The sequence below is a fragment of the Andrena cerasifolii genome, chromosome 8, assembly GCF_050908995.1.
Source record: "Andrena cerasifolii isolate SP2316 chromosome 8, iyAndCera1_principal, whole genome shotgun sequence".
Lineage (NCBI taxonomy): Eukaryota > Metazoa > Arthropoda > Insecta > Hymenoptera > Andrenidae > Andrena > Andrena cerasifolii.
The window spans coordinates 8,417,013-8,442,217 of record NC_135125.1 but is presented as its reverse complement, the minus strand read 5'-3'; the positions used below and the strand labels follow the sequence as shown (position 1 = coordinate 8,442,217).

The 25,205-nt window shown below is 38.6% G+C and overlaps 4 protein-coding genes across 10 annotated transcripts in view; 2 read left to right on the top strand and 2 right to left on the bottom strand.

Moving 5' to 3' along the window:
• The window catches only part of Ip3k1 (inositol-trisphosphate 3-kinase-like protein), a 28,881-nt gene extending 13,517 nt beyond the window's left edge, over positions 1-15,364 (top strand). Inside the window, exons 2-5 of one of the 2 annotated variants that reach the window (XM_076818680.1) lie at positions 10,084-10,384; positions 11,451-11,659; positions 12,397-12,868; positions 13,493-15,364. In XM_076818680.1, the coding sequence (XP_076674795.1) occupies positions 10,084-10,384; positions 11,451-11,659; positions 12,397-12,868; positions 13,493-13,702 (1,192 nt within the window). In that variant the 3' untranslated portion in view covers positions 13,703-15,364. The remainder of the gene's footprint in view (positions 1-10,083; positions 10,385-11,450; positions 11,660-12,396; positions 12,869-13,492) is intronic. The other variant, XM_076818679.1, reaches the window with a different exon arrangement.
• Rad17 (Rad17 checkpoint clamp loader component) lies at positions 14,844-18,429 on the bottom strand. Of its 2 annotated transcripts, none has more exons than XM_076818673.1 (9): positions 18,297-18,429; positions 17,742-18,135; positions 17,031-17,187; positions 16,842-16,964; positions 16,582-16,760; positions 16,414-16,503; positions 16,150-16,340; positions 15,642-15,764; positions 14,844-15,512 (listed from the first exon to the last, which is right to left on the bottom strand). In XM_076818673.1, the coding sequence occupies exons 1-9, from the start codon at positions 18,339-18,341 to the stop codon at positions 15,489-15,491; spliced, it is 1,326 nt and encodes a 441-aa protein (XP_076674788.1). In that variant the 5' UTR covers positions 18,342-18,429; the 3' UTR covers positions 14,844-15,488. The 2 variants fall into 2 exon arrangements, with proteins under 2 accessions (XP_076674788.1, XP_076674786.1); XM_076818671.1 differs by having other exon boundaries at positions 15,646-15,764; positions 18,297-18,426.
• A 533-nt stretch (positions 18,430-18,962) lies between these two features.
• On the top strand, positions 18,963-23,376 carry Rnh1 (ribonuclease H1). Of its 4 annotated transcripts, none has more exons than XM_076818693.1 (8): positions 18,963-19,079; positions 19,576-19,731; positions 19,821-19,970; positions 20,468-20,579; positions 22,032-22,162; positions 22,238-22,502; positions 22,576-22,658; positions 23,135-23,376. In XM_076818693.1, exons 2-7 carry the CDS (start codon positions 19,628-19,630, stop codon positions 22,654-22,656), a joined length of 843 nt encoding a protein of 280 aa, XP_076674808.1. In that variant the 5' UTR covers positions 18,963-19,079; positions 19,576-19,627; the 3' UTR covers positions 22,657-22,658; positions 23,135-23,376. The 4 variants fall into 4 exon arrangements, with proteins under 4 accessions (XP_076674808.1, XP_076674807.1, XP_076674809.1 ...); XM_076818692.1 differs by lacking the exon at positions 18,963-19,079 and adding an exon at positions 19,099-19,269; XM_076818694.1 differs by lacking the exon at positions 18,963-19,079 and having other exon boundaries at positions 19,386-19,731; positions 22,576-22,686; positions 23,093-23,376.
• LOC143372506 (uncharacterized) lies at positions 23,086-23,961 on the bottom strand. 2 transcript variants are annotated; one of them, XM_076818710.1, is made up of 3 exons: positions 23,772-23,961; positions 23,399-23,581; positions 23,086-23,233 (listed from the first exon to the last, which is right to left on the bottom strand). In XM_076818710.1, exons 1-2 carry the CDS (start codon positions 23,852-23,854, stop codon positions 23,440-23,442), a joined length of 225 nt encoding a protein of 74 aa, XP_076674825.1. In that variant the 5' UTR covers positions 23,855-23,961; the 3' UTR covers positions 23,086-23,233; positions 23,399-23,439. The 2 variants fall into 2 exon arrangements, with proteins under 2 accessions (XP_076674825.1, XP_076674824.1); XM_076818709.1 differs by lacking the exon at positions 23,086-23,233 and having other exon boundaries at positions 23,261-23,581; positions 23,772-23,959.
• Between the last annotated feature and the right edge of the window lie 1,244 nt (positions 23,962-25,205).

Below are 25,205 nucleotides of genomic sequence, written 5' to 3'. Positions count from 1 at the left end.
AAGGTAATTAATTTTCAGCCAGTGATTATCGAAGTATAATCTTGGACACTCGGGCTTTCTCTACCATTCCAACGGGAGCGTTGAATTTCGCACGACCTCGAACGTGTCAATAACACGCGCGGTACAAAATCGAATTTCAATTTAGCGACACAGGACATCCGCGAATTTCCGTTACTCCTCGGCATACAAATTCGTCGGGCAACCTTGCTCGATCGATGTTATTTATTTTATACGGGACCCAACGAGGATTGCTAAAAAAGGCTTAGCCTGCCCTCGTGATTTGCGACGACAGATAATGGCCCTTTTCAACCGAGACACTGTCAGTGAGCAGCATATTGGCAAGGATGCACCGATAATATTAGATTCAAGAGTTTTAAGACTAATTGCAAGTAAGGATAACAGTTTGAGAGTTTTTGCTCCGCGACATGCAGCCATTAAGGTGAATGTCCCAATTTCTACTCATTTAACAGATAACTCGTCATAAAGAAGGTGTACAAAATTTGTTTGTGATCAAAATTTGCAGAATAATTGATTAATTCTTTAATAATAAATCAACGGATTCAAAAAGTATTTAAGAAAGATTTTTCAAGATTGTTAACTATTAGTAATTTCTAATTAAATATATAACGCTCTAAATGTCCGTATTTCTGCTCATGAAAAATAGCGATGTATGTGTTGCCCCAAGCTCGTGCAACACTCGCGTAAATGTTTAAATAGTTTAGAATTATTTTGTTGCAATTATAGTACAAACGTAACGCATATAATAATAAGAAAAATACGAAATGACCAGAAATGGGAACATGAACAGAAATTGGGACATTAACCTTAATACTCTTAGTATCATGATTTTTTTATTTCCTTCAGAAAAATTCTTATCTGCGCATTTTTGGCCACACTTCATTGTAAAAATAAAAAATTTAAAAAAAATTTAAAACCGACTTCAAACAAATAAAAATGCCCAGAAAAGTGAAAAATAAGTTTTTTCCTTATTTAATCTATGATTCTCAATTTTTTTTATGTCGCCTAACCATTTGCACTGTATAAATCTGGCGCCGACTTAAAAATAATCGAGAGTCATAGATTAAATCAGGAAAAAACTTATTTTTCACTTTTCAGGGCATTTTTATTTGTTTGAAGTAGGTTTTAATTTTTTAACAGGTGTCTTATTTTTGTGTGTAACTTCAAAACTATTGGACCGATTTGGACAATTCTTTCTCCATTAGCTAAGTTGATCGAAGCCAAACTAAATGCGACAAGTTTCGCCAAAATCGGTTCAGTAGTTGCGAAGAAATTCGCGGACAAACATGATACGTATAACATACATACAAACACCTCGAACTGAGAACCTCTGTCTTTTTGAAGTCTGTTGAGCAAAAAATTCCTAGTGTAACAATTTTTTTACATAAATTAAAAAAATATGGATATAAGACCAGTTACACCATGCATAAAGTTACCTATATATTATAATATTAAGCTAATACTTGGTTTTGCAAAATTTATTCAAAAAGGAAAACCGAAATAGCTGAGAGAAAAACATAGCATTTACCTGGTGCTTTCAGTGGTCCTCGCGAAACTAAGACTTGCAATCAATAACACAAGACCGTGATCGCAGTAGAATTTCTACAGAAGTGTTTCTGCTCTAAGGACACTTGTTACGTATAGTAATGGTAAAGTAACGCTTTAAAATGGCGAGCACGATCTTTTCAATTCGTCTAACACGGGTGTTACACTACGCTACAAAGGGTTAACTTTGACCGCTACAAAATTTAAACACTCACCGTACGCCGCGTGCGGGACTCCTCTAGCCGTACCTCTGCAGCACAGTAGCTGAACGCCCATGGGCGTTCCCCGCGCAGACTGTCAGCCCTGAAAAAACATAGCATCACTGCAAGCCGACAATATTTCCCTCGATTACAATAAATAAACCCCTCGAGCAGCAAACACCTGTACTGTATTACTATCATTAGGAATCACGTGTAGAGCATTAAGTAAAATATTCTTATTCCTAGCGATATATATCTATTTGAGTAAATGTGAGTGAACGGGAAGCGTGGGACCATCGCGTGACAGTGGAGCGTGTTAAACTGTTACGCGAATCGCTTGTTGCTTCTCTTCTACGCCACAAAGGAAACCGTGCGTGCCTCTGACGTCCGAAAGGGCCCTAAAAACCACGAGACGACACCGGAGGTGTGATTCAACGAGGACAATGCGTTCACTCCGGTTGCACGATGATTTGCAACGCTTTCACGGAGGAGACAAGCCACGGTCGCATTTTTACCAAATCGTTCCGCGCGTGCGCGCGCATTGACGCACGCGAGCCGAGGTCATTGTCGTTGGTTAACGGAATTTAGTCCGGACGAAAATTTTCTCGTTCGTTTTATTCAGGGCGACGCGAACTACTCCTTAAAAAAAAAACACCACTGCGAGATTCACCGTTCGTGCATGACTTTCTTCGCTATACATTTGTTTACGTTTTACGAGGCACGGCTTGGTGCGATTAAAATAACTCCTTGTTTCGTAGAAACGAACCACTGTAGTTACGCAGATGACGAACGGTGTGCTGAGTAAGTTGCAAGTGTTTAGTGAAAAGGTGGGGTATGGTAGACCGGGAGCGGTTGTAACACTTCGACTTTGGAATACGATTATTCAAAGACTATTACAGTTACAACGACAGTTTTTTTTTTACGAAAATGTTACTTATCTGACGTTATTTGAGCCACGACAGTTTCGCTGCATGTCAAGTAATATACCGGTTATTAATGAAGAATGAGAAGCGGAGAAAGTGTTACAACCGTCCCTGACCCCGGGTCGGTTGTAACACTGCGTGGAGTCGATAGTGGCACGAATTTAACTTTACAAAATTAAAATATTTATTGATTTTAATTATAATAATAAATGAAAAGCAGTGGAATTTATCAGCAATTATGCGGTGTCGCCATTGTGGCAGGAATAGAAAACGTTTTGGCTGGTGCATTCTTCATGCGATGAATCCTCGCGTTCAGTACATTGCACCCATTTTTCATTTGATTTGCTTGTGCTGTGCTATAGGCATTTTCTTATTTCCGCAATATAGTAATAAACTCATTTCGAAATCTTTTCTCATGAATTAGAAATAATTCGTTCTCATTATAGAACAGACTTTTTTCCTGAATAATTTTCTGTTCAATTTCCTAACCATGGTGGATCCACAGATCTGCTCGTCGAAATCTCTAATCGAGCCGCTTGTAACGAGTCTGCTGTTCTGTGTCTCGCGGCTGTCGTTAAACGTGAAAACTAGAGCGGTGCTCGATTGAGACTTATCTGCAACAATGCAATGTGAATACACCGGTGACGTCAATGCTTCGTAAAACACGACACTATTCGTCGACCGAACAAGTCACGAGCTTCTTTTTCCTCTTGCCCGCGCGATACGAGCGAAGGATAAAGGTGCACGATTTATTTATTCATCGCGCTGCCTAACGAGCTACATATCTCTGCAAAGGTGATCTTCCCAACTTCATTTAATCTCGTGGGATGAAAAATAACAGATGACAAGACAGTTGGGTGGGATAAAGCGTAAGGAAACTTAGTCTCCCTTCTCGAGAACCTCTCGAGAAATTTTTTAATTGCTTATTTCTCGAGAAATTACAGTATTTTGGAGAAACTTAAGTCTAGTAAAATTATTGCCGCCTTGGCTTTCGAATAGTTTTTAGAGGACCGAAAAATAATAAATACGTGTTTTGTATTTTTACCCGTTTCCATAGTTAGGGGGTGAAAGCACCCCTCAAAGTTCATAAGAACAGGCACAAAAGTTCCTGTTATTACATTAAAGATTATTATAACATTGTGTATAGCTGTGTCATAAGAATAGGTAATAGGAATTTATTTTTATACCTGTTCTTATGAACTTTGAGGGCTGCTTTCACCCCCCTAAATATACGAACGTGTCTAAATAAGAGATACACGTATTTGTTATTTTTTGGTCCTCTGAGACCTATTCGAAAATCAAAGTAATCAGAGGCGGACACCTAAAAACCTCCCCTTGTCAGTCATGAGGCCTCAAAGTTTGAAGGGAGGCAACGTATCACTACTTTTCCTTTTGCATATATACTACCGCTCAGAAGTATTTAATCACTTACAGGTGCGTTTGATAAGATAGAAAACAGTACATGTTTATGGTCCAACTTGCATATACTTTAACTTATAACAATCGTTTCTTCTACTTTGTTATCTTAAAAGTGGTTTTCGAACTGCAATTCAATTATTATTAACACCTGCAGGCTTCCTCTTTCTGAGATACCTACAACTGCTGATTTTGCTGGTTTAAACGTTTTCCTGGTGACCAAAGACTTGCCAACGATATAGTCAATCATAAAACGTAACAGTAACATTATCAAAATCGAAATGTCGTTAAACAATTTATTGCTTCAAAATTGAATACAAGTTATAAGGATCTGAAAAATTCACTGCCATAAAATGTAAAAATAATATCATTATCTATGCATTAAAGTGGCAAAATTGCACGTGTATATAATAAGAGAAATGATTAGTAATTTGATAAAGAATAAGCAACAATCGCCTAGCTTAAGGAATCATGCCTAGTTGGCAGACGAAAAAGAACGTCATTTTCGGGAATTTTTTGCGAAAAATGTGATGTACGTTTCTTAGAACTATTTCCTTATTTTAGAAGTACATATACCTGATTATTTATTTATTTATTTATTTATTACGGGTAATAACCCTTTGGTACATTATAATGATATGAAACGTCACGAGAGAGAAGAACTGATTAAACTCACGTTGCAAACTTAGTGACACAAATTTATGCAGCTACTAAAAATTTACAGCGAGGGAAATATAACGAATCCATACCCTCGAAGTAACTTTCTTATCTCTACAAAACGCGACAAATCACCTTTGCAATTGAATAATGACGGAAATTCAGAAATAGAGAAATATAAATTTCGAATATTAATAAACATTTTATTATACGTGCCAGAAAGGTATGCAGATACCTTTCGTGTTTATTTGAAAGTTCGATGCGTGTGGAGATCTGGAAAAATAACAAATCTTGACTTCCGGCTGGGCGTCAAGGCTGAAGCTTCAGGAATTGAAAAATACTGCGCATTGCGCAATGGGATTGAGTAACGACAGTTTTATTGTCTGAAACTGCCGCTACATTTGCCCGCAATCAGTCTGCGTGCATCGTGCTTCCTAAAACGTCCAACCACGTAGTGGAAATAAGCTCAGCAACTAAACTAAAATTTAGTAAATGAAAATTGAGAAAGAGCATAAGAATGTAGTCGATAAGAAACACCAAACTGAGGAGATATTTGCAAACCCATCAGAAGGCAATTTTAAACTTTTAATCAGCTGCATGTTTCACTGGCAAAATTTAAACTCTAAAATTACAACGAAGTAGTGCAGTTTAGTTTCAACTAAACTCTGTTGGATAACGAGCCTCCTATTAGTCACGCATCGTTAAATTTGCTGGACTGGTGATACAATTGCTAATTCCACCTGGGTTATTTATGCAGCAACTTACTGCGCCCTACTAAATACAGTAAAGTCCAGGCTAACTCGCGAAACTGGCGCAAGTCGTATCCTTTTGAATCCGAGGTAAAATTCCATAATTTAATACAAAACGTAGTTGCAGCCTTCCCTAAAAGTATCCTAATAATTCTGTTTACTTCATCAAAGCACTCAGAAACCGAAAACATTGCGATATATTCCAAATACCTGCCGCAGGAGACTTGAAACGACAAGTAAATCTTATCGCTGCAACGCAGTGTATTACTACAGATCGAGTCGCTAATGACCCAGTTTAGAGCAGTTGATGCAACTTAAAATAACTAAATTAAAATAAAAACATTCGGTGTTGCTCAAAAGAATGTTTGAATCCCACATTTTCATATATCTGCATAACTAACTTAACACTACTTAGGATTTAATGACACCGGTATGACTAGCCCATTCTAGCAACCCCTAAACCCCGAACAGCTTCCTCTGTTCAAGATTCGTCGTACGAGCAATCGAGCGCCTACCTAGTTGCACGATCCCTGATCAGCTCCCTGGCAATTGTTACGACTGTCGTCGCAGCGGTAATTGTTCCGATAGGAACTGCACGGTACCATTCCGTTTGATCCAACAAGTGGCGCCCGTATTGTTTACCACGATCAAACCCACCGGCTGGCTCGCAGAGCTGTTAATCGACCTTGCTCACCTGCGTGATACGAGCGAGGCGAATTACAACGACGATAAAAGGCGCGACCGAAATCCCAGACGGAGAAGCTGCGAACTCGATTCCGCGATGTCCTCACGTTCGGACCTTGCCGAGCCGATTAAAATGAACGGCGTATCGCGAAATCGAATTCCATCCAATCACGCCTTTCGCGATAATAACGTGCCACTAATAATAACAATAATAACAGCAATAATGATGAAACCGTCCTTCGTCGCTGAGGAAGTGTAGCTCGCATTGGTTCACAGACGTCCAGCGATTGTTCGATTAACTATCAGAGTACATGCGATTTATAGTCACCGACTGGGCTCAACTTTTACGCGTAGTTGATGCAGGCAATGTATTTTTTATTATTCTTCTCAAGGGGTCTCCCCAGTTCGACGCTCTGAAAATCAGGCCAATTTTGGGGATTTTTTTAAAAGAAAACTATCGGGTATTAGAATTCCAAACGTTGCGCATTTATTAACTGGCATTCGAGGAATGTGGTCTATTTTTTTTATACGATAATAATCATCTTGTTCGAAGTTATAGCGGTAGTATCTAAGTAAGAGAGTTTTAAAAGAATCTTTCACGCTGACGACCGTGATTCTGTCTGGCGTAGTTATCTAAAACAAAGAACACAAAAATTTTCTTAACCTACATAAGCGTGGTTATCGCATGAACTAGAATGAAGTCATTATTTGCAACATTCGAGTCTCGCGACACAGAAAACTAACAAATTCTTTTCCGAGAAATGAGAACTTCCATTCGAAGGGTTGCCAATTTTGTGTGTTTTCAATATTTGTTATCCATTCTAATCGTCTTTGTTACTGAATACGAATATACAGGCGATCTACGCAACTCTTTATTTATCGGAGAGGGGCAAAAATCTGACAACGAATAAAAGTTAAAAAAATTATTCGCCATGTGTCGAGTAAATTTAAAGTTGAAAAATGTATTCGACGCTGCGGTTGAAACGCTCGGCGAATAAAAAAATTATCTTTATTCGCCAAATAATCCGAAGTTGAAATAAATTACAATTTATTTCACCCGTTGTTTAAATAATTTTTTATTCAGCTAATGCCAGACATCTGCTCTTTCCACAGACTTTTATTAGTAATGTTGATAGAGTAAATTGCTTGGCTGCAGTGTTAACCACTGTTAACAAGCCTAAGCATAATTGTATAATAAAGTGTCGGGCGCGTAGGACGAACTGTTTAACATTTTGCGAGAAAATTGAGCTTGTCAAAGCCGGACTAACGACGCGAGCTAATTTGCCCATGGTTCGTATCGCGTTCGTGGTTGCTCCGTCTCACTCGTGCCTATACACAATTATCTGAATCGTTACGCGTGCACTGTCTAATTGGCCTAGTCGTGACCGTTGAGCACGCGTGTAGATACATATCCAAGGAACGCACATGACGCGTTGCGATCAGATCAAGTGGCAGCCGCGACGCACCAATTAGCACGAGCCGCGCTCGGTTAACTCGCTAAACTCAATTAAACGACCCTTACCCGCTGGATTTCGATTCCGTCGCACGCGCTGCTTCACGTGCGCAAATACGCCGCCCTCACCTTCGAGCGAGGAATCCTTACTGCTCTAATTAATTCACGTGCTCGGCTCGATTACGAAACGCTCGAGGCTGGCGGGTGCATCGTGCATTGCAGACATGTGTCGATGTGTTAAAGTAGGAGAGGATAATTATAATGGGGCCCTTAAGTGGGCTAAGTTTATGCAGAAGATTTTAATTGTTAAAGAAAAGTAGCTTTTATTTCCACTGGGTATATTTTATTTCTTGCTATGGTTTTTACAAGGGGATATTTAACAGCGAGTAGTGTAATTAATATTATTCTAAATTCTCTGGAGTTTTTCTTTTTTAATACCTGAAATGGAACTTGGTAGTTTTTTTGCGAAATGAAGATCAATAAATTATGGGATCCCGCATTGTGTTTAACTATTTTTTTTTGGTATTTGAGGGTTGAAAGGTTTCTGCTTAACTTGGCGCGAGTGTCTTGCTGACAAGTTGAGGGCCTGAGAATGTGTTTAGCACACTTTTGGGGCATCATTACTTTTAGGCTCTGGGGTGCATAGGAATGTGAGCAAGTAAACGAAGCCCTGTAACGTGATTTCTTAAGCCCCTAAAAGGCTCCTTTAGCGAGAACAATTGCATAATCGCGGGGCGAGGTATAACACCTTTGACGATTTTGCGTACAAACATTATCTCGAACACCTTTCTTCTATTGCTTAATGTCTTAATATTTAATTTATTAAGAATTGTAGATAAGGTTGCCATTTGTTCACATTCCAATATATAAAGATTGCACACACGATCCAGCTTATAAAATGAGGAATACGAAAGATTATTCATCTTATTGGTGTTTCGGGTAGGTGATCAATTAAAACAAGTCTTTTGTTATCACAATCTTTAAATAAGAAAGAGCTTGGAATACGTGTCTGTAACAGACAAGTCGCTAAGAAGGAATGGCCCCAACGAGAGCCAAGAGAACGAATATCGGTGCCCGCTCGGCTCGACCAGAAAAGGAACATCTTTCCTTCTCTAAACAATAAACCATAATCACAGTATCTGCTCTTTGAATGTTGATTCAATTTTGACCTTTACATTCCAGCATGCACTCACGGCAGACACTATACATCCAACACGTCTCATAAAGAGCATCTTCAACTGTGGGGCAAAATGTCTGTTACAAGAATATATAGTTCAGACAAACAAAAACAATAATTTTTCAATCTCTACAAGTACCAATCACGCGATACATTCAAGTCCAATGTCACTTTTCGCCTTTCGAGCCAGACATCTTTGCGATTGCAATAGTTTAAACAACTAAACATACGTCGGAAAATCAATAAGATAAGGTTTCCTTCTATTTATTCTGTGATATGTGCAACTTAAATCGAATTACCCTCTCAACCGATATAAACACATATTTACCTATTTAGTCTAATCCTCAACGTGGCCGCCCTCTATTGACCCACTCCACCGTGATATTCAGCTACTATTTAGCAACATAGTTTAGGAAATTAAACTGTAGTTTAGGAAATTTTTCATTTTTATATTTTTTATATGTATTATTGTATATTTAATTTTCTTAGAGTGTAATTTTTATTTAATAATCTAATAGGTATGTGTGTCTATACCTATATATATATTTATACACATTTTTATAAATAATTTATGTATATATAAATTTGGATATATATTCATATATATAAAACTTATTTATTTATATATATTTATATATTAAATTAGGTTTAGGAAACCTTCTCTAGGGGTAGATATTGAATTTGCATAAATAAAATTGCCAGGGTCTTCTAAACTATACGGATATTGTATAATAATTTCAAAAATGAATGATTATAAGTAAAACGAATCCCAAAATATCTTCAATTATTGTAAAATATAAATGAAAAGGAATTTTATATTTATTTCTATTTGTTCCTAGAGGGTTATTAGATCCTTTTAGGTGTAAAAAAAGAAATGTTTATACATTACTAAAAATAAAATAGTTAACGGTGAAATAAAGTGGAACGAGTGAAATCGATTACAAAGTAGCATTATCAATCCCCCTGAAATGCATTCGACCAATTCATATGTCCAATATAAAGATTAACTGACAATAAATTTCTAATTACTGTTGCACCCCAAAAAGATATTTGCCCTCATGGTGAATTCTTCTATGACATCCCTGATATATTAAATAAATAACAGCCCGACATATACGACGCATATCAAAGCAGCATTGCACTTCAGTCACGCTGGTGATGCACATCGAAATATGAGCAACCCTAGCCCGAGTATTTTAATCTATGGATAGTCGTTTCGTGAGCAAGCGCAGTTGCGTCGGCTGGATTAAATTCTTAGTAGATTTCTTTGGTTACAGCCCTCGAACAAAGAGCAGACGCGGATCAACCATAACTCCACCCACAAGGAGCGCCGAAGGCAGAAGGATGCCTCGTCAGGAGGCACCTACAACGCATTCCGTCAATGGCGAAGGAGCACCTCGACGGGCTCGAATCGATCCAACAGCGTCGGCTCCAGCTCGGCTGGATCCATCGCCAAGCTTCCCAATGATCCAGCGACGGTGCATAAAATGGACCAATTCCCTATGGTCCTCTCCGACGCCACTATGCCCGAAGAGGATCTCTCGTTGAAGTTTCTGGCACTGGTAATCCATCAACACCAGCTTTCTCTTCCATAAGCCTCTTCTCTGCTTCTGTCTGGTAACAGTTCAGGGCACTTTAGGGGGGTGCAGACGCTACAAGTAAAGCCGGAAATCCACCTGAAAGCTAAGCTAAGCTTTGCTGTGATAAGTTTTAAAAAAGTACCTTCGATACACCCTTATGGCACCGTTTGCACCTAAAGCTAAGCTAAGCTGTGCTATGGGTTTTATGTTTTATAGCACAGCCAGCTTAGCTTAGCTTAGCTTAGTTTCCAGGTTGATCCGCGGCTTAAACCTGAAAGGGCTGGAATAGCTAAAAAAAATAGAATACAGTTTTAGAAATGAAAATAGTTTTCTCACTTTTCTCTTGCCTAGCCCCTTCAATTCTGATCGCGGCACCTGCAATAAGTAAATAGGTGTCCGAGCGTTTCTACCAATGGGCCTTAATAATAGAGACATTCACATAGAAATTATTAAAAATTTCATAGTGGCCGTGTGGGGTTTTAGTGGGTAAAAATCCCACACTACCCTGGCGTAGTGATTCCCTTCTGGAGGCGTCGGGGTGCCTTTTCAAGATGTCTCCATGTTACAAAGAAACTTTATACAATTTTTTTAATTAATTATTTTTTTTATAAATTTTTTTTAACTTGAGGAAATCTTCAAAGGACACCCCAACTCCTTCAGAGGGGAATCTCCCAGGGGAACCAGGGTAGTGTGGGATTTTTATCCATTAAAACCCCACGACCACTATGAAATTTTTAATAATTTTCGACATAGATCCAGCGTGCCAAGGCTCGTCAAAATCGGTGTCTACCTCAAGGTGTCCTCCCCTTGTTAGTAAACTTTAAATGCGTCTTCGCAGTGCAATAATAAATCTATAATACAAGCAGATTTCTCTAAATTGAATCTCTCGGATATGGAGAATTTTTAACTCTTCCAGTTAATGTAAATATAATGTTCTAAGTATAATACCAAAATCGGAAGCTTCCCTTATTTTTTTGTTCAATATCTTCAAATCCGTTGAATAATTCTTCTCACTCCTCATCTCATATTTTCTGCTCTCCTGTTGCAGAATGCTTTGGATTTAACAGCGCCGGCCAGCGACGTTCTGCTGAAGAACAGGCTGAAGTCCTGGTTCCAATTAACCGGACATCCGGATGGCTTCGCGCCGGCTGGTCCTGGCACAGTTTGGAAACGAAAGACGGGGGGATCGGAGAATACAGAGAGAATCGTTTACGAGGCTCTCAGCAAGGATAAGGAATTGCGGGATTGCATACCGAGGTGAGCAAAAAGCTTGATTACTTTAATCAAACGCGATCTAGCTATAAATGGAGCAACGGTATCGTTGCAGAGAGTAGAACACTTAAGGGATTTTTTTTATTTATAAGTAACACGAAGTCTTGAAAATATGTTCCTAAAATACTGCGTTGAATGTGCATAATAAATTAACAGAGTTACGAAATTTTGAACGAACCAACGCACGAGTGGTTGACGCCCGTGCTCCTGCAAGTTCAAAAGTCAATGATCCTTATAGAATTTTGAAATCTATTGGTCTCTCTAGATAAATCACTCTGTCTTTCTCACCGTCTTTGACCAGGCAAACGGAATTTAAGTGTCCCACTTTAGAAGGATCTCTTACCGATCGTTTAGCCATGTCTCTTAAGAGGGTGTTCTACCCTAAAACGCGCTTTCTTACCCAATTTGGGGTATTTTTTTATGAAGCAACTTTTCCGTCAAAATTTCGTTCATACGTTTCTCCAGCTTTCAGTAATGTTTAAAAATTATATTAGAGATAAATTTCGTTCATACGTTTCTCCAGCTTTCAGTAATGTTTAAAAATTATATTAGAGAGAAATAATGCAAGGGTTTTGAACGCATTCGCTAAGAAAAATCTTCCCCTGGCTGCCGTGATTTCGGCTATTCTATTCATCTAACAAGGGAAGATCCCGAACACGGAAATTCAAAAAAGTGTCAATTCCTCCATGCGTCGGTATTTATTTATTTATTTATTTTCGCAGATACTATCGAGAAGTCGAGTACAAGGGCGAGATGTTCATCGAGCTGCAGGACTTGCTCTTCGGCTTCAGCGACCCGCACGTGATGGACATAAAGATGGGCACGAGGACGTTCCTCGAGTCCGAGGTGTCGAAGACCACCGCGCGACCGGACCTCTACCAGAAGATGATCGCGGTCGACCCGACCGCGCCGACGAAGAAGGAACACGAGCAACGCGCCGTGACGAAGTTACGGTACATGCAGTTCCGCGAGGAGCAGAGCTCGACCTGCAGCCACGGGTTCCGCGTCGAGGGTATGAAATTGCCGGGCGCACCGCCGATCACGGATCTGAAGAAAGTCAAGTCGCACCAGGAGGTCCTCGACACCATGAAGCTGTTTCTAGAGAGGCGCGAGGTGACGCGCCAGAAGCTGCTCGTACGCCTGAAAAGCCTGCGCTCCAAAATCGAGGCGTCCGAATATTTCAAAACTCACGAAGTACGTGTAGCATTATTTTTCCTAAAGCACAAAGCAGGGAAGCTAGCGCTCCTCTTCTTTAGAGGTGAATGTACCGAGCAATGGTGGGGTCTCTAACGCGAATGCGCCTGCAGGAGATGGAAGAATGAGGTGGGTTCTTTAGAGCGCGAATTCTGCAGGAGTAGCGATGACTAGATTGGAGGCTTGACGGATGATCTAGTATCGGGGATTCGCTATTGGGTGGGCAATCAAAGACTTTCCAGGGAGTTATTTGTTTCATACTGATTCCTCGTAAGGGTTTATACCTAGTCAAGCGGCCGAAAAGAGGCGAATATTTGGGATTTTTTTTTTGAAGAAGCGGAAGCGTATATTTTTACAAAACTTTTTGCGCTTAAAATAGCAACATTTAAAGAACATTTGGTAATTTTTTAGTAGAAAAATATTTACGTTTATAAGAAAGTAGCAACCGACATCCAAGAAGCATTTTTAATAATTTGGATTTGCGGTGACCACTGCCATTCGGAACCAGATTATCTAAAATCAAAAAACATAAAAGATTTCGTTAGTGATTTAGTAGATTTCTCTCCTATCCTGAATATTGTTGAATGAATACATGCGTAACACACTCAATAATTTTCTTTCCAGATAATTGGTAGTAGCATCTTCATGATTTACGACGACGACAAAGTTGGCGTGTGGCTGATCGACTTCGCTAAAACAGGAGCACTGCCAAAGGGGCAAAGGGTGACACACAGAAAGCCATGGGAACAAGGCAACCGCGAGGAAGGATTTCTATTTGGCCTTGATAACTTGATTTCAACGATAGAAGCAGTTGACATTTCAAAGGCGGCATAGTTTCAGATACTTTTTCCTGTATTTCCTGCCTTGCAGAGATATAGTGATGCCACGGGAGCAGCGGGGGATGAAATGAATAGTAGCTTTCCATGTCTTACAGGCTCAGGATCTGTAAACCTGTCAAAAGCACAGGTGCGTTTTCTGAATGATTTAACCAGACTCGGCGCGTGGTATTTTTTATTATGTGTACGATAAATGTTTGGCACCTTTCCAAAAAAATTTAGTGGGATAAATTGCGAATGAAACGAATAATCGTGTCCCACCCTCGATGTATTACCGCGACCCCGGATCGGTAGCGACAATATATCGACAGAATACTGTATAAATTATGTTTGTAGCACCATACCACGCCATTAATTTATAATTTAAAAAATTATCCATTTTTTAGGCAATTTTTCTCTTGCGTCTGTGTGCATCACGCACTTTGCACACGCGACCAGCCGGGTCTGGCTATAACGTCCAGAGATATGTAAGCGTAGCCCTCTAACGAGTAGCCAAAAACACATTTGGAGGCTCGTGCCTTCAAGAGCATTGATTTACGCGCGTATTAAATGGTTTTCAAGTTACTCACTACATCTCTGAAAGACAGTGTATTTAGATATCTCCCATTCTGGTCTCGCCATACTAATTTTCAGACTCGATCATCTCCATTTGTATTTATAGATTAGCCAAGAACTATTCTATCTCCACTATAAAAAGTACCTTTACTCGTTTTACAAATATTCTTTTTTAAATACAACTTTTAATATACCTAAGACTTTGTAATACTGATAACTTAAGGAACGTTCTTCCATCGGTTCAGTGTTTCTCATATTTCTATGCATTTTCCCTTTTTCCTGCGAGCTCAGAGACTGCAATCGATATAAAAAATCATAGGAAATATTTACAAGTAACTTGAAACGATTTGGCAAACACTGACAAACGCGTATGAGGTATTTGAAGCGGAAGACTGCTTGTTTATTGCATTTTTCTCTATAAGCCCTTTCAGACGAAAGGAAATCTTCTAAATGGCACTCCGCGGCATGTTTAAGATCTGTACAAAGTTTAATTATTAATGTACAAATGTAGGTAATTTAATGTAATTGTTTTAAAATTATTTATGAAGAACAAGTTAAATTGTACGGTTGTAAAATTAAGATCGTTTTCTTTCAATTAAATACTCGGTATCGTAATTTCGATTTAAAATTCGATTAGGGAACTGTTCGTACTTCTCCGTTAAATTATTTCCTTCTTATATACTGCCAAGAATGTAATTATAAAACGAAATATTTGTCGTAAAGAATATTTTATTTTAATGTGTATAAATTGTATAAAATTATATTTAACGAATGTTATTCTTTGCATTTTCTATCAACGTAATTCTTCTTTTTTTTTCATTTCATATCATTATCTGTAAATTTAATTCGCGCTAATATTTATTTACTGCATTAACGATAACTGTTTCACACGATAATAAGATAATACTGGAGACATTAAACAATAACGATGTGGGAGCTATTATTCGACGATGTCACATAAACTTTACAGAAACTCTTAAAAATCATAAGCAAATGTATTAAAACAATCATTTGTCTTGTATACTCCTCGCGTCGCTCCTTTTCTACTGATATTATATTTCACGTACACGTAATATTAATACGAAATAAATCATAAATAAATATACGCTCTGCTCCTTCTGAATTTCAGTCTCCATGAATTTTACTCGATAACTGATTCGATGTCAACATCGAACAAATCCTCCGTCTCCTTTGGCTTTGAATTAATTATTGACTCGTACCACCGAACTTCAGCGGCTGCCAGACATCTTTGTCTGTATAAATAATGATATTACATTATACACTGACTCGTGCATGATGATTCATCTATACATAGCAATTTATTAATGTACAGTCGCTCGGAATTACGCGATACTACTATAGTTATTGTAAAATTTATATACTAACACGTTGATGCTGTCGCTTTGTGGTTTCCTTACTGGATTCCATCCAGAAACTGGCTTTTCATTGGCTACCATCACGCCTCGAGCACAGAAAGATAAAGTAACTTTATTTAAATTAGGATCCTGAAAATTATATCTGAATATTATCGGACAAGTGGAGGCATGCAACTTCATTATATCGAAAGGAATCGAAAAGCCCGTCGAACTCCTAAATTTTCATTGCTACGATAAAAGCGAAACCTTACATTGTCAAGTGTTAAAAAAATTTGGACTATTCGAATAATTTAATATTCGAATATTTTATAAGTATTCGAATGCTACGAATAAACTTCGAATACTATTCGAATACTATTCGAATACTATTCCCATCCCAAATTCATACGAATGCAGTAAACTCTCGTAGAGTCTCGCATAACGCGACTTATACAACGCGGCATTTTTATGGAACGGAATATCCGCGTTATGCAGGGGTCACCTGTAATTAAATATAACAGAAAAAGTATCATACACGCCATTCAGAATTCAATACGTCTGCTAAACTTAAAATGTCTCCACAGACGTTCACTTCCTCTATACCCCTCATGGTATTTAAATAATTTTCTTGGAGGAAGCGCAGGAACACCGTCGCTTGTGATTGAAAAAAAGCTGCTATTTCATCGGGATCGTGGGCGAATTTCCAAGAATTCCCATTCTGAACTCCTGCAATATCCATGTCACTTTATTCATTATCCCGTTTTGCTGTTTAAAATGCTTACTATTTCTTTTTACTCACTCTTTGGGTTAATTACTCGTCCAACACCATGTAAAAGTCCCAAGGCCTCTTCTCGAGCATTGCATTTGTTTTCTTGCTGTTCGTCAGGTACTAACAACGTAACAGATACAATAATATAGCGCTACAGTTACAAAATCAAATGTACCAATGTAACTGGATTCCATGTACCTCTCAATGAAATGAAAATAATATTCAAGACTGCATTTCTGATGTCGCCTATACTGTTCGATAAGATTTCATCAATCTTCTCTTGGGTAACATCCAGCATGTGCCCAGCGATTGAATTTAAAGTACAGCTTATTCGTTTCAGTGCGTTCTTCATCGCAGCTTGCGTAACAGGATTTATACTAGATTATAAAGAGTTTTATAAGTCGTTTATATTACAGTACAATGAGAAGAAGCATCGTTACCTTTAGTAAAACACTCACTTGATCATATCGATGCCAAATTTTTCTCTTATATTAGGAGGAAATAGCATTTGCAGTAATCTTGAATTCCCTGAGTCCGTACATATGAAGACTATAGGTTCCTTTCCCATCTCAAAGTATTTTCTGGGAATATAAATAAATGCATTACCTACAGCATATACAAGAAACGAGGACGATAATATTACTCACCCCAACAGAGAGTGAAAGCTATCTTTCTCATCCATATAGACATTCGGAAAATCCTTGATTAGAAGAATACGACTGGAGTAACTACTTAAGACCGACTTATAACGAGTAGCTCTAATTAAAAACTCTTCAAATCTGTCTCCTTGTCTCATTACCCTATCTGGAAGATAATTAACAACCTCTGTATTTTCATTAGGTGTATCAAAATCCAGTCAGACTATTACTACGTTTGAAGCCAGATATATTGGCCGGTGAGTTTCTCCTTTTGTCAACGTTTTCTGACTCACTCTCGTTCCATCTTGCTCTCGCCTTCGAAGAACACGAGTGAGCCAGATGCGGTGGGGATAGTGCCAAGCTTCTGGCGTGTAGGCCACACCGAGCTGTGAGCGTTTGAAATACACACATCAGAATAGGTGTGCGTTAGCTCCGTAAAAATTCAGGAGCTTTATTCGTCAGAACATTGATTCTTTCTCGATGGGTTTTATCTCGTATTGGTCTATGCATAGCTGCGTAACGCACACAACTATTACAGTACCCGTTACCCCTCCATACCTTGCGAGGGCCATGCATCTCCGACTCCACGATCGTCAGGTGGTGGTGGTTGATTTCTCCTTGATCGCTGCTTGCGACTACAAATTCACCGGCCAATATATCTGGCTTCGACCTTCGTCTCTTCGAAGCTTTTCAAATTCTTGTTAAAGGAAATGATATTACTATTTTCATCCATCGCTGGATCAATAGGGGTGATCCACTCGGTGACATTGAAATCATTTTCCTTGGCAAGTACTCTTATCGCAGTGGTTTTCCCACACCCCGACGAGCCAGATAAAATTAACGCGCACGGTCGGCCCCTTCTCACTTTATATTGTAGCCAGTTCGAAATCTCTTGCTGTTTCTGTCTGCTGACTACTAATTCAGAAGGATTTCGTGGCTCGCAAGCTTCCAGCAAAGCAGACAGATCGCTTGTACTTTTTCTCCTAGGAAGTAGTAGGGTGCTTGGCGCTTTGAACACACTGGTCTCGAAAGCGTGTGACACAGTGCGATTCACTTTCGGCGACTTTCTAACAGGTTCGTTGTCGAACGATGGCATCAGCCAACTGCTATTTTTCTATGTAGAAACGAACAGAAATATCAGTCTGTGAAATGTGTAACATTTTATTTAGATTGAGTTTTTGCATATTGCTGCATAAGTAGTTATTAAGGAACTGTTTAAATAATTTGTTTCTGAAGCAAATTTATGTAACGTTGATAATCTTCATGAATACGTACCTTTGAATGGGCCATGTTATAATGTTGATGTGCACAAGAATTCATAACAAATTAATCTGGTCTTAATGCTATGCAGATATTTATCGTGTAACTGGTTTTAAATAACTTCCATAGTTTTGTTCTATACAGTATAACTTTATGGATATCTTCTCTGTGGAATCATGATTTAACTTTAAACGTGACTTACCCTGTAGCAGACGACAGTGCACCGTTTCTTTTTTAAATATGCCGACGGACTGAACTATTCCGTAAACAAATAGCCAGGTTATATTTGAATTTTCAATTATTAATGATTTGAAAAGTATCGTGCGATGCAACGTAAGTGTCATACAAATCGTTCAATTTGCGTATCACTTATCTTTACTGTCATCGCTTACCTTTGTTTTGAATTAAACGATAGCTGCTCCTCGTGAATTTATGGGAAATTAGTTAAACAGCGATCTATTATTGTACTTATATACAAAAAAAAGACAATGTAACTCTTTATGCAATGATATACGCCTACAATATGGATTATTTATTAATTTGAAGAGACTAGATAAATTAATTTTAAAAAAGTAACGATTCATTAGTTGGCGGCAAGTTCAATTCCGCGTAAAAGTCGCACTGACAGAAGTGGAATAACATGTTTATTTGTTTATTATTTTACAACCTGAAGTTCTAAGCTTTTCCATAGAGTCACTGCCCATCATTTAGCAACCATAGTCAACAATAAAACTGTATATTTACTGTTAAAACTATGATTAAAGTGAAATCACAAAGGAAATTTAAAAAGGAAACGACGTAAGTAATACCCCCTTCGTGTACAGTTTGACAAGTCGATCACACTAACAAGAGCGCTTAGGTTACGAAACCGTTACGAGCCATTTAACGCGTAGTGTTTTCACATGTGACGCGAAAAACTGAATTAGTTTTGAAGAAATTAAAATTACCTTAACACCCGTATAAAAACTTAACAGTGGGAAGATGTATGGTACAAAGCGAATTTTACGTCACCTTATTCTAAATATGTAAACACGCGTCAATTCTGTATTCGCTTTGTCGTTTCTGTTACTTTTTCATACGTTCTTTAAACAAGTTTTCTATTCTAATGCTGCGTCTATTATTACATACTTTTCGTACTACTACCGTAGTTGCATCAGAATCGTACAGTGTCGTACAATATTGTTATTTAATAGTCGTGTGCATTTCACGTTTTATATTTCGCACCGCCGTAAATTTTACGATTGTTTACGATAGTGGTATTCCCAGCATTATCTTACGATGTCAAATTTTGCAGATAGTTTTTAATAAATCCACGAGGAGGTTAAGGCAGTATTAAAAGAGAATAAATGAAAATACCTCAGTTAAGTTTTCTGTGTAGTACACTCAGAAATATGGCACCATCGTATTATGCAGTTGCCAAAGGTCGCAAGCCTGGGATTTACAGTACTTGGTAAACAAATCTTTAAATCTTCAGAGCTCTCTTACATCCTATTTTTAAATCTGTTTCACGTTAATACATTTATCTCTGTTTCCAATCAGGGATCAATGTAAAACCCAGGTTCACCAATATTCTGGCCCTGTGTATAAAAAATTCAGTTCACAAGCAGAGGCAGAGAATTTCATTAAACAAAATGCAAACTCGACTAAGGGAAATAAGTTGTCAGTTGCAGCACCTGCGTTTGGGAAAAGGTATGGTCACTGAGTGCGTTCAGCGCAACCAATTGTCCAACCGTTTGCGAACGTTTGGGAACTGATCGGTGAGCAGTAGGGTGCGTCAATTTTTCAGTGTTTTAATTTTAAAAACGACTAGTGGAAAAACCCTATAATTTCAGCATTACTTTGTCATTATATAGTCATTTTAAAATTTTAAAAATTTTTAAATTTACCCACAAAAAATCGACACACCCTTAGTGAGCAGCCATCGTTCCACTCAGTTCTGCTGAACGACACTTGGGATGGTGGGGGTGTTTTAGCAGTTCCCAACATGTCGGGTAAAGTGAGCGGAGTTTGACTCCGCTCGAAAAAATAGCGACTGCTGTTGGCAAGTGAGTAACTGAGCGGTAGTGTTCAGTGAAAGATCAGTGAGCGTAAGTAAGCGGTTGGCCAACAGTTGGTTGCACTGAATGCACCCACTGTACTACACTGATACGTTAGGGTAAAATACCTCAATTTTAAAACCTTTGTAGATCGCTACAACAGAGAAGTGCATCTTCAGATGCCAGTAATGAAAAGCCGTCTTCGAAGAAGCGCAAATTAATAGTCATAAATGAATTGAACTCAGAATGTACTGCACCAAAAGTAAATATTTCTAAGAGTACATATTATTTGCATAATTCATGCGTCAACTTTTGGCACAGTTAGTAATTGTTCGAGGTTTCGCGCCCATAGGCTAACAAGCTTTTGCCTCCTTTTCCATGAAACATTATCAAATATTTTAATTTAAAAGACTTGAGACAAATTTAAAATTCACTTACGTACGAGTTCTTGCTAATTTGCTACGCGAAGAAAAACTCTACTACTCAAATGTACTGGACTGCGCGATTCTCACAAGCTTTACATCTACTATTCTCATAATTGGCTGGATATCTGTGGTTTCTAGATAGAGACGGATCACCCCACCAAGTTTCACTTGTTAGCCTATATACAAATCCACCCCTGCTGATTTCTTAAGGGTACCCTCCAGTCAAAACGCTTGAAAAATACTGAGCAGCATACAGTAAAAAAGTTTTTTGGGTAAATGTTTAGATTAGGGGAGGATTCTCCGATTTCAATGACCTTCACTTATGTTGTCAAGGCCATCATTCTAAACTAGGGCTGGGACTATTCGAATAATTTAATATTCGAATATTTTACAAGTATTCGATTGCTACGAATAAACTTCGAATATACTGATGTATTCGAATAGTACGGTGTGAAGTGGGTCAAAATTAACTTACAAGATTTCACCCTGACAAATGAACCTAAAGAACTTGATTTATAATTCACACCATACTATACGAATTCTTAAATATTCGAATAGTATTCGAATACTTGGATATTCGAATAGTATTCGAATACTTGGATATTCGAATAGTATTCGAATACTTGGATATTCGAATAGTATTCGAATACTTGGATATTCGAATAGTATTCGAATATTTGGATATTCGAATAGTATTCGAATACTTGGATATTCGAATTATATTCGCCAAATAATTAAGTAACTGAAGTATTCGAATACCGAAAAATTCGACAAATAGTCCCAGCCCTATTCTGAATAACATTTCCCTCTAAACTTTTCGGCGCTCGGCTTTGGTTTACGAGATATTTGCAACAAAATTGTTTGGGCTAGATTAGAGCGGGGGGCGCGTAAAGCATGGTAGCGAATCGATGTGAATATGTGTTAAACTCGGTAATTCTAGTGTTAACTGTGGGTGACGGGAAAGTGAATTGACTCCTGGCTTTACGCGCTCCCTGCACTTACCTAGCCCCAACCAATACTATAGTCTGATTTTCGAGAGTTGAGACCTGAGGCGGGTCCCTCGGACGGAGCGTGGTTAAGGAGGAACCAATGGTACGCTACGAATTGCGTGTGGCGTAGCGCTATATAGTAATAAAGTCCAAAACGCTTTTTTACTGTATGATGTTCAGTTTCTTTTTGTTTTAATTCATGAAAATCACGTACTTTTCAAGCGTTTTGGCTGGAGGGTACCCTAAAATTCATGGTTCTTTCCAACTAATCAAATTCAATGCTTTCATAATTCTTTGTAGAAAACACCGTCAGATTATATTATCGATAAAGATGGTTATGTGAATGTTTACACGGATGGTGCTTGTAGTAAGAACGGTAGAAAAGGTTCGCGCGCAGGTATAGGAGTTTGGTTTGGCGACGATCATCCCATGTAATTATCATTACATTATTGGCTATATTGCACTCTCGCTTGACACAGAAGCGCTTTTAATGTTACCGATTATAGGAATGTATCGAAAGCACTCGAAGGTCGAGCGACTAACAACCATGCAGAAATTCAGGCCGTGACTGTAGCGGCCCGGCAAGCGAAGAAGGCGGGTATAGAGAATTTAAAGATCAACACGGACTCACAGTTCCTCCTGTATTGTATACAAACTTGGATGCCAAAGTGGAAAAATAACGGATGGAAAACCGTAAGCAATAAGCCTGTTATAAATAAGGTCGAGCTGCTAGAAATGGAGGAGGCGCTTGTCTCTTTGAATATAAAATGGGTAAAAATACTTGTCACTCCTTGGAATTTTCTTCTCGTATTTCATACTTACTGTGTACTTAAAAATATTTCAGAACCACGTGAATGGTCATGTTGGAATTTATGGTAACGAAATGGCTGACAAATTAGCGAGAGCAGGTTGTTTGGAATATTAAAGGTAAAATCAAAGTACAGTCAACCATGCTGTAACGCGATTAATCGGTACCGCGTTACATGGAAACCGCGTTATAAGAAACTCAGAATTACATAGTACAAGTCATATTAATTCGAAACGCGTTATATATAAATCGCATTATGAGAGTACCCAGCAGGGGCGGTTTTAGCATACTTGACACCCCCGGGCAAGATTATCATGGCGCCCCTCCAAGGGCACGAAAATCAATTAGCAGAACGGAAATAAATGAATAAACGCATACTGCGGCGCCCCTACAAATTTGGCGCCCCGGGTGGCCGCCCTGCCTGCTCCCCAAACTCGGCCCTGGTACCGCGTTATAGGTAGGAGGACTGCCGCAATTTTTGCTCCGCGTTATATGGAAACCATGTTTTGAGAGTATCGCATTATAGGAGGGTTTACTGTATTATACAGTCTAGAAATTGAATATATTTCTTCAACACACACTTTCGCCTTTTTAGTGCTGCGATCTCACCAGTTATCATACGACGTTTACGTAGATTAATGACACAGATTGGTTATCACTCAGTGAGTGGGTAATTTGTCGATCGAGCGAATGCCTGTCAACATTAGCAGCGACGAAAGGATTAATGTTTTCTTTACTCTTGAGTTAATTGCGTTATTTTTATTTGAACAAAAGTAACTTATAATTGTAACTTTTTTAAATAAATACTTTGGGTAATGAACGCCATAAGAGAAACATGCACGCTTGTCGGAACACTTACAATTATGTCTCTGCTAGCAGTCGATTATTTAAAGGTACATATTAATTCGTGGGTAACGTATTGGGCACGTCTTTAGTAGTATTTACAGTCTGTTGTTTGTCTATCGATCGTGGGCATATTTGCTTGAGGAGAATATATATGTCCTCCGGTGATATTTGAAGCGCCAGAAGTTCCAGTATGATTCTAGAAGAATAACATTAACTGTTTTCGCAATATTTTAATGTCATATGAGTGAGATTAATTTATCTGATATAATTTTAAAAATGCTTGAAACATATTTACACCAATTGGGAAATGTCAAAATATTAGGTCATCTCGCGAAGGCCGTCAGAGAGTTTCAGAGGTTATGCGTAAGTGTTTCATGAATTATTACCGATAAACTCCTGGGACTGCCGAAATTCCTGCTAGTTCTGCTAGTGCTATTAATTCTACTTGGTGAGCTTGAGGAAACGTCATCCTATATGTCGACGATTTCAAACAGCACAAAACAACTAATTTTCCGCGTGAACACCCCTTTATATGAAAGAAACACAGCAGTGCCACCAACACGAAATAATAAAATCTTGGAAGTATTAAGAATTTAAATGCCTCGCGTCAATATGCACAAATATCTCAGCTTCATAGGCGTCCGCGGCTTTTAAGGGGGTAGACACGTCACGTGACCTGTCCGATTCGGCAGGTCGGTATTACAGCATTTTTTTCTGCACAGAAATGGTAATACCGATAGATCGACGATTACCCGGTGAACGCGAGAGGGAGCTGTTTGCTATTTCTGTATTCTATTCTGAATAAGGAAAGAAATTCTCAGCTGTTCCGTTATACTTATAAAAATTTAAACGGAAAGTCGGCTGGTACTGTAAACGTAGAAAATTCATTGTACATTTCAATTACTTGAAATGTGCTTATGCTACAATATTCTACGTTAGCAGTAAAGAATTCTAAGTGAAAAGGGAAAATAGATGAGGGAATGTCCCCAGAAAATGAAATTTGTTAGGTTAGACATTTTTTTATTGGCAAAGCACCGAAACAGAACATGAAATACACTTATTACACGTCCTCTGCAGAAAGCAGTTATCAACAAACATTATATATACAAAATTGTATTGAATGTTGAATTGGGCTAGTGAAAATGCGCAGACTGGATGCGCGTGATTATTATGTGGTCGGCTCCTCGAAGTGACAGAAAATATAACCTAAATTTCAGCTTCAAAGGCATCGCCTTAAAGTTGCAAATAAGAGGCGCTCCAAAATTCTGCGTCTCTTTGTTAAACAGCCACTGTCTCGAAACATCTGCGCCACTACTCGCTCTTTAATTTGCTCTACGGAGACATTACTTAGTGCCACCTCTTTCGACGTCATGTTATCCTGTTACGAAGCCCAATTTTGTGCATTCTGAAAATTTTCTCCAGATTTTGGCCCAGGTATCAGGAGAACATGAAGCGAAAAGAGGTATTCTGAATTTTAGCTGCGAAGGCATCCTCGATTCTCTCTCCGAAGACGTTACTTAGTGCCACCTCTTTCGACGTCATGTTATCCTGTTACGAAGCCCAATTTTGTGCATTCTGAAAATTTTCTCCAGATTTTGGCCCAGGTATCAGGAGAACATGAAGCGAAAAGAGGTATTCTGAATTTTAGCTGCGAAGGCATCCTCGATTCTCTCTCCGAAGACGTTACTTAGTGCCACCTCTTTCGACGTCATGTTATCCTGTTACGAAGCCCAATTTTGTGCATTCTGAAAATTTTCTCCAGATTTTGGCCCAGGTATCAGGAGAACATGAAGCGAAAAGAGGTATTCTGAATTTCAGCT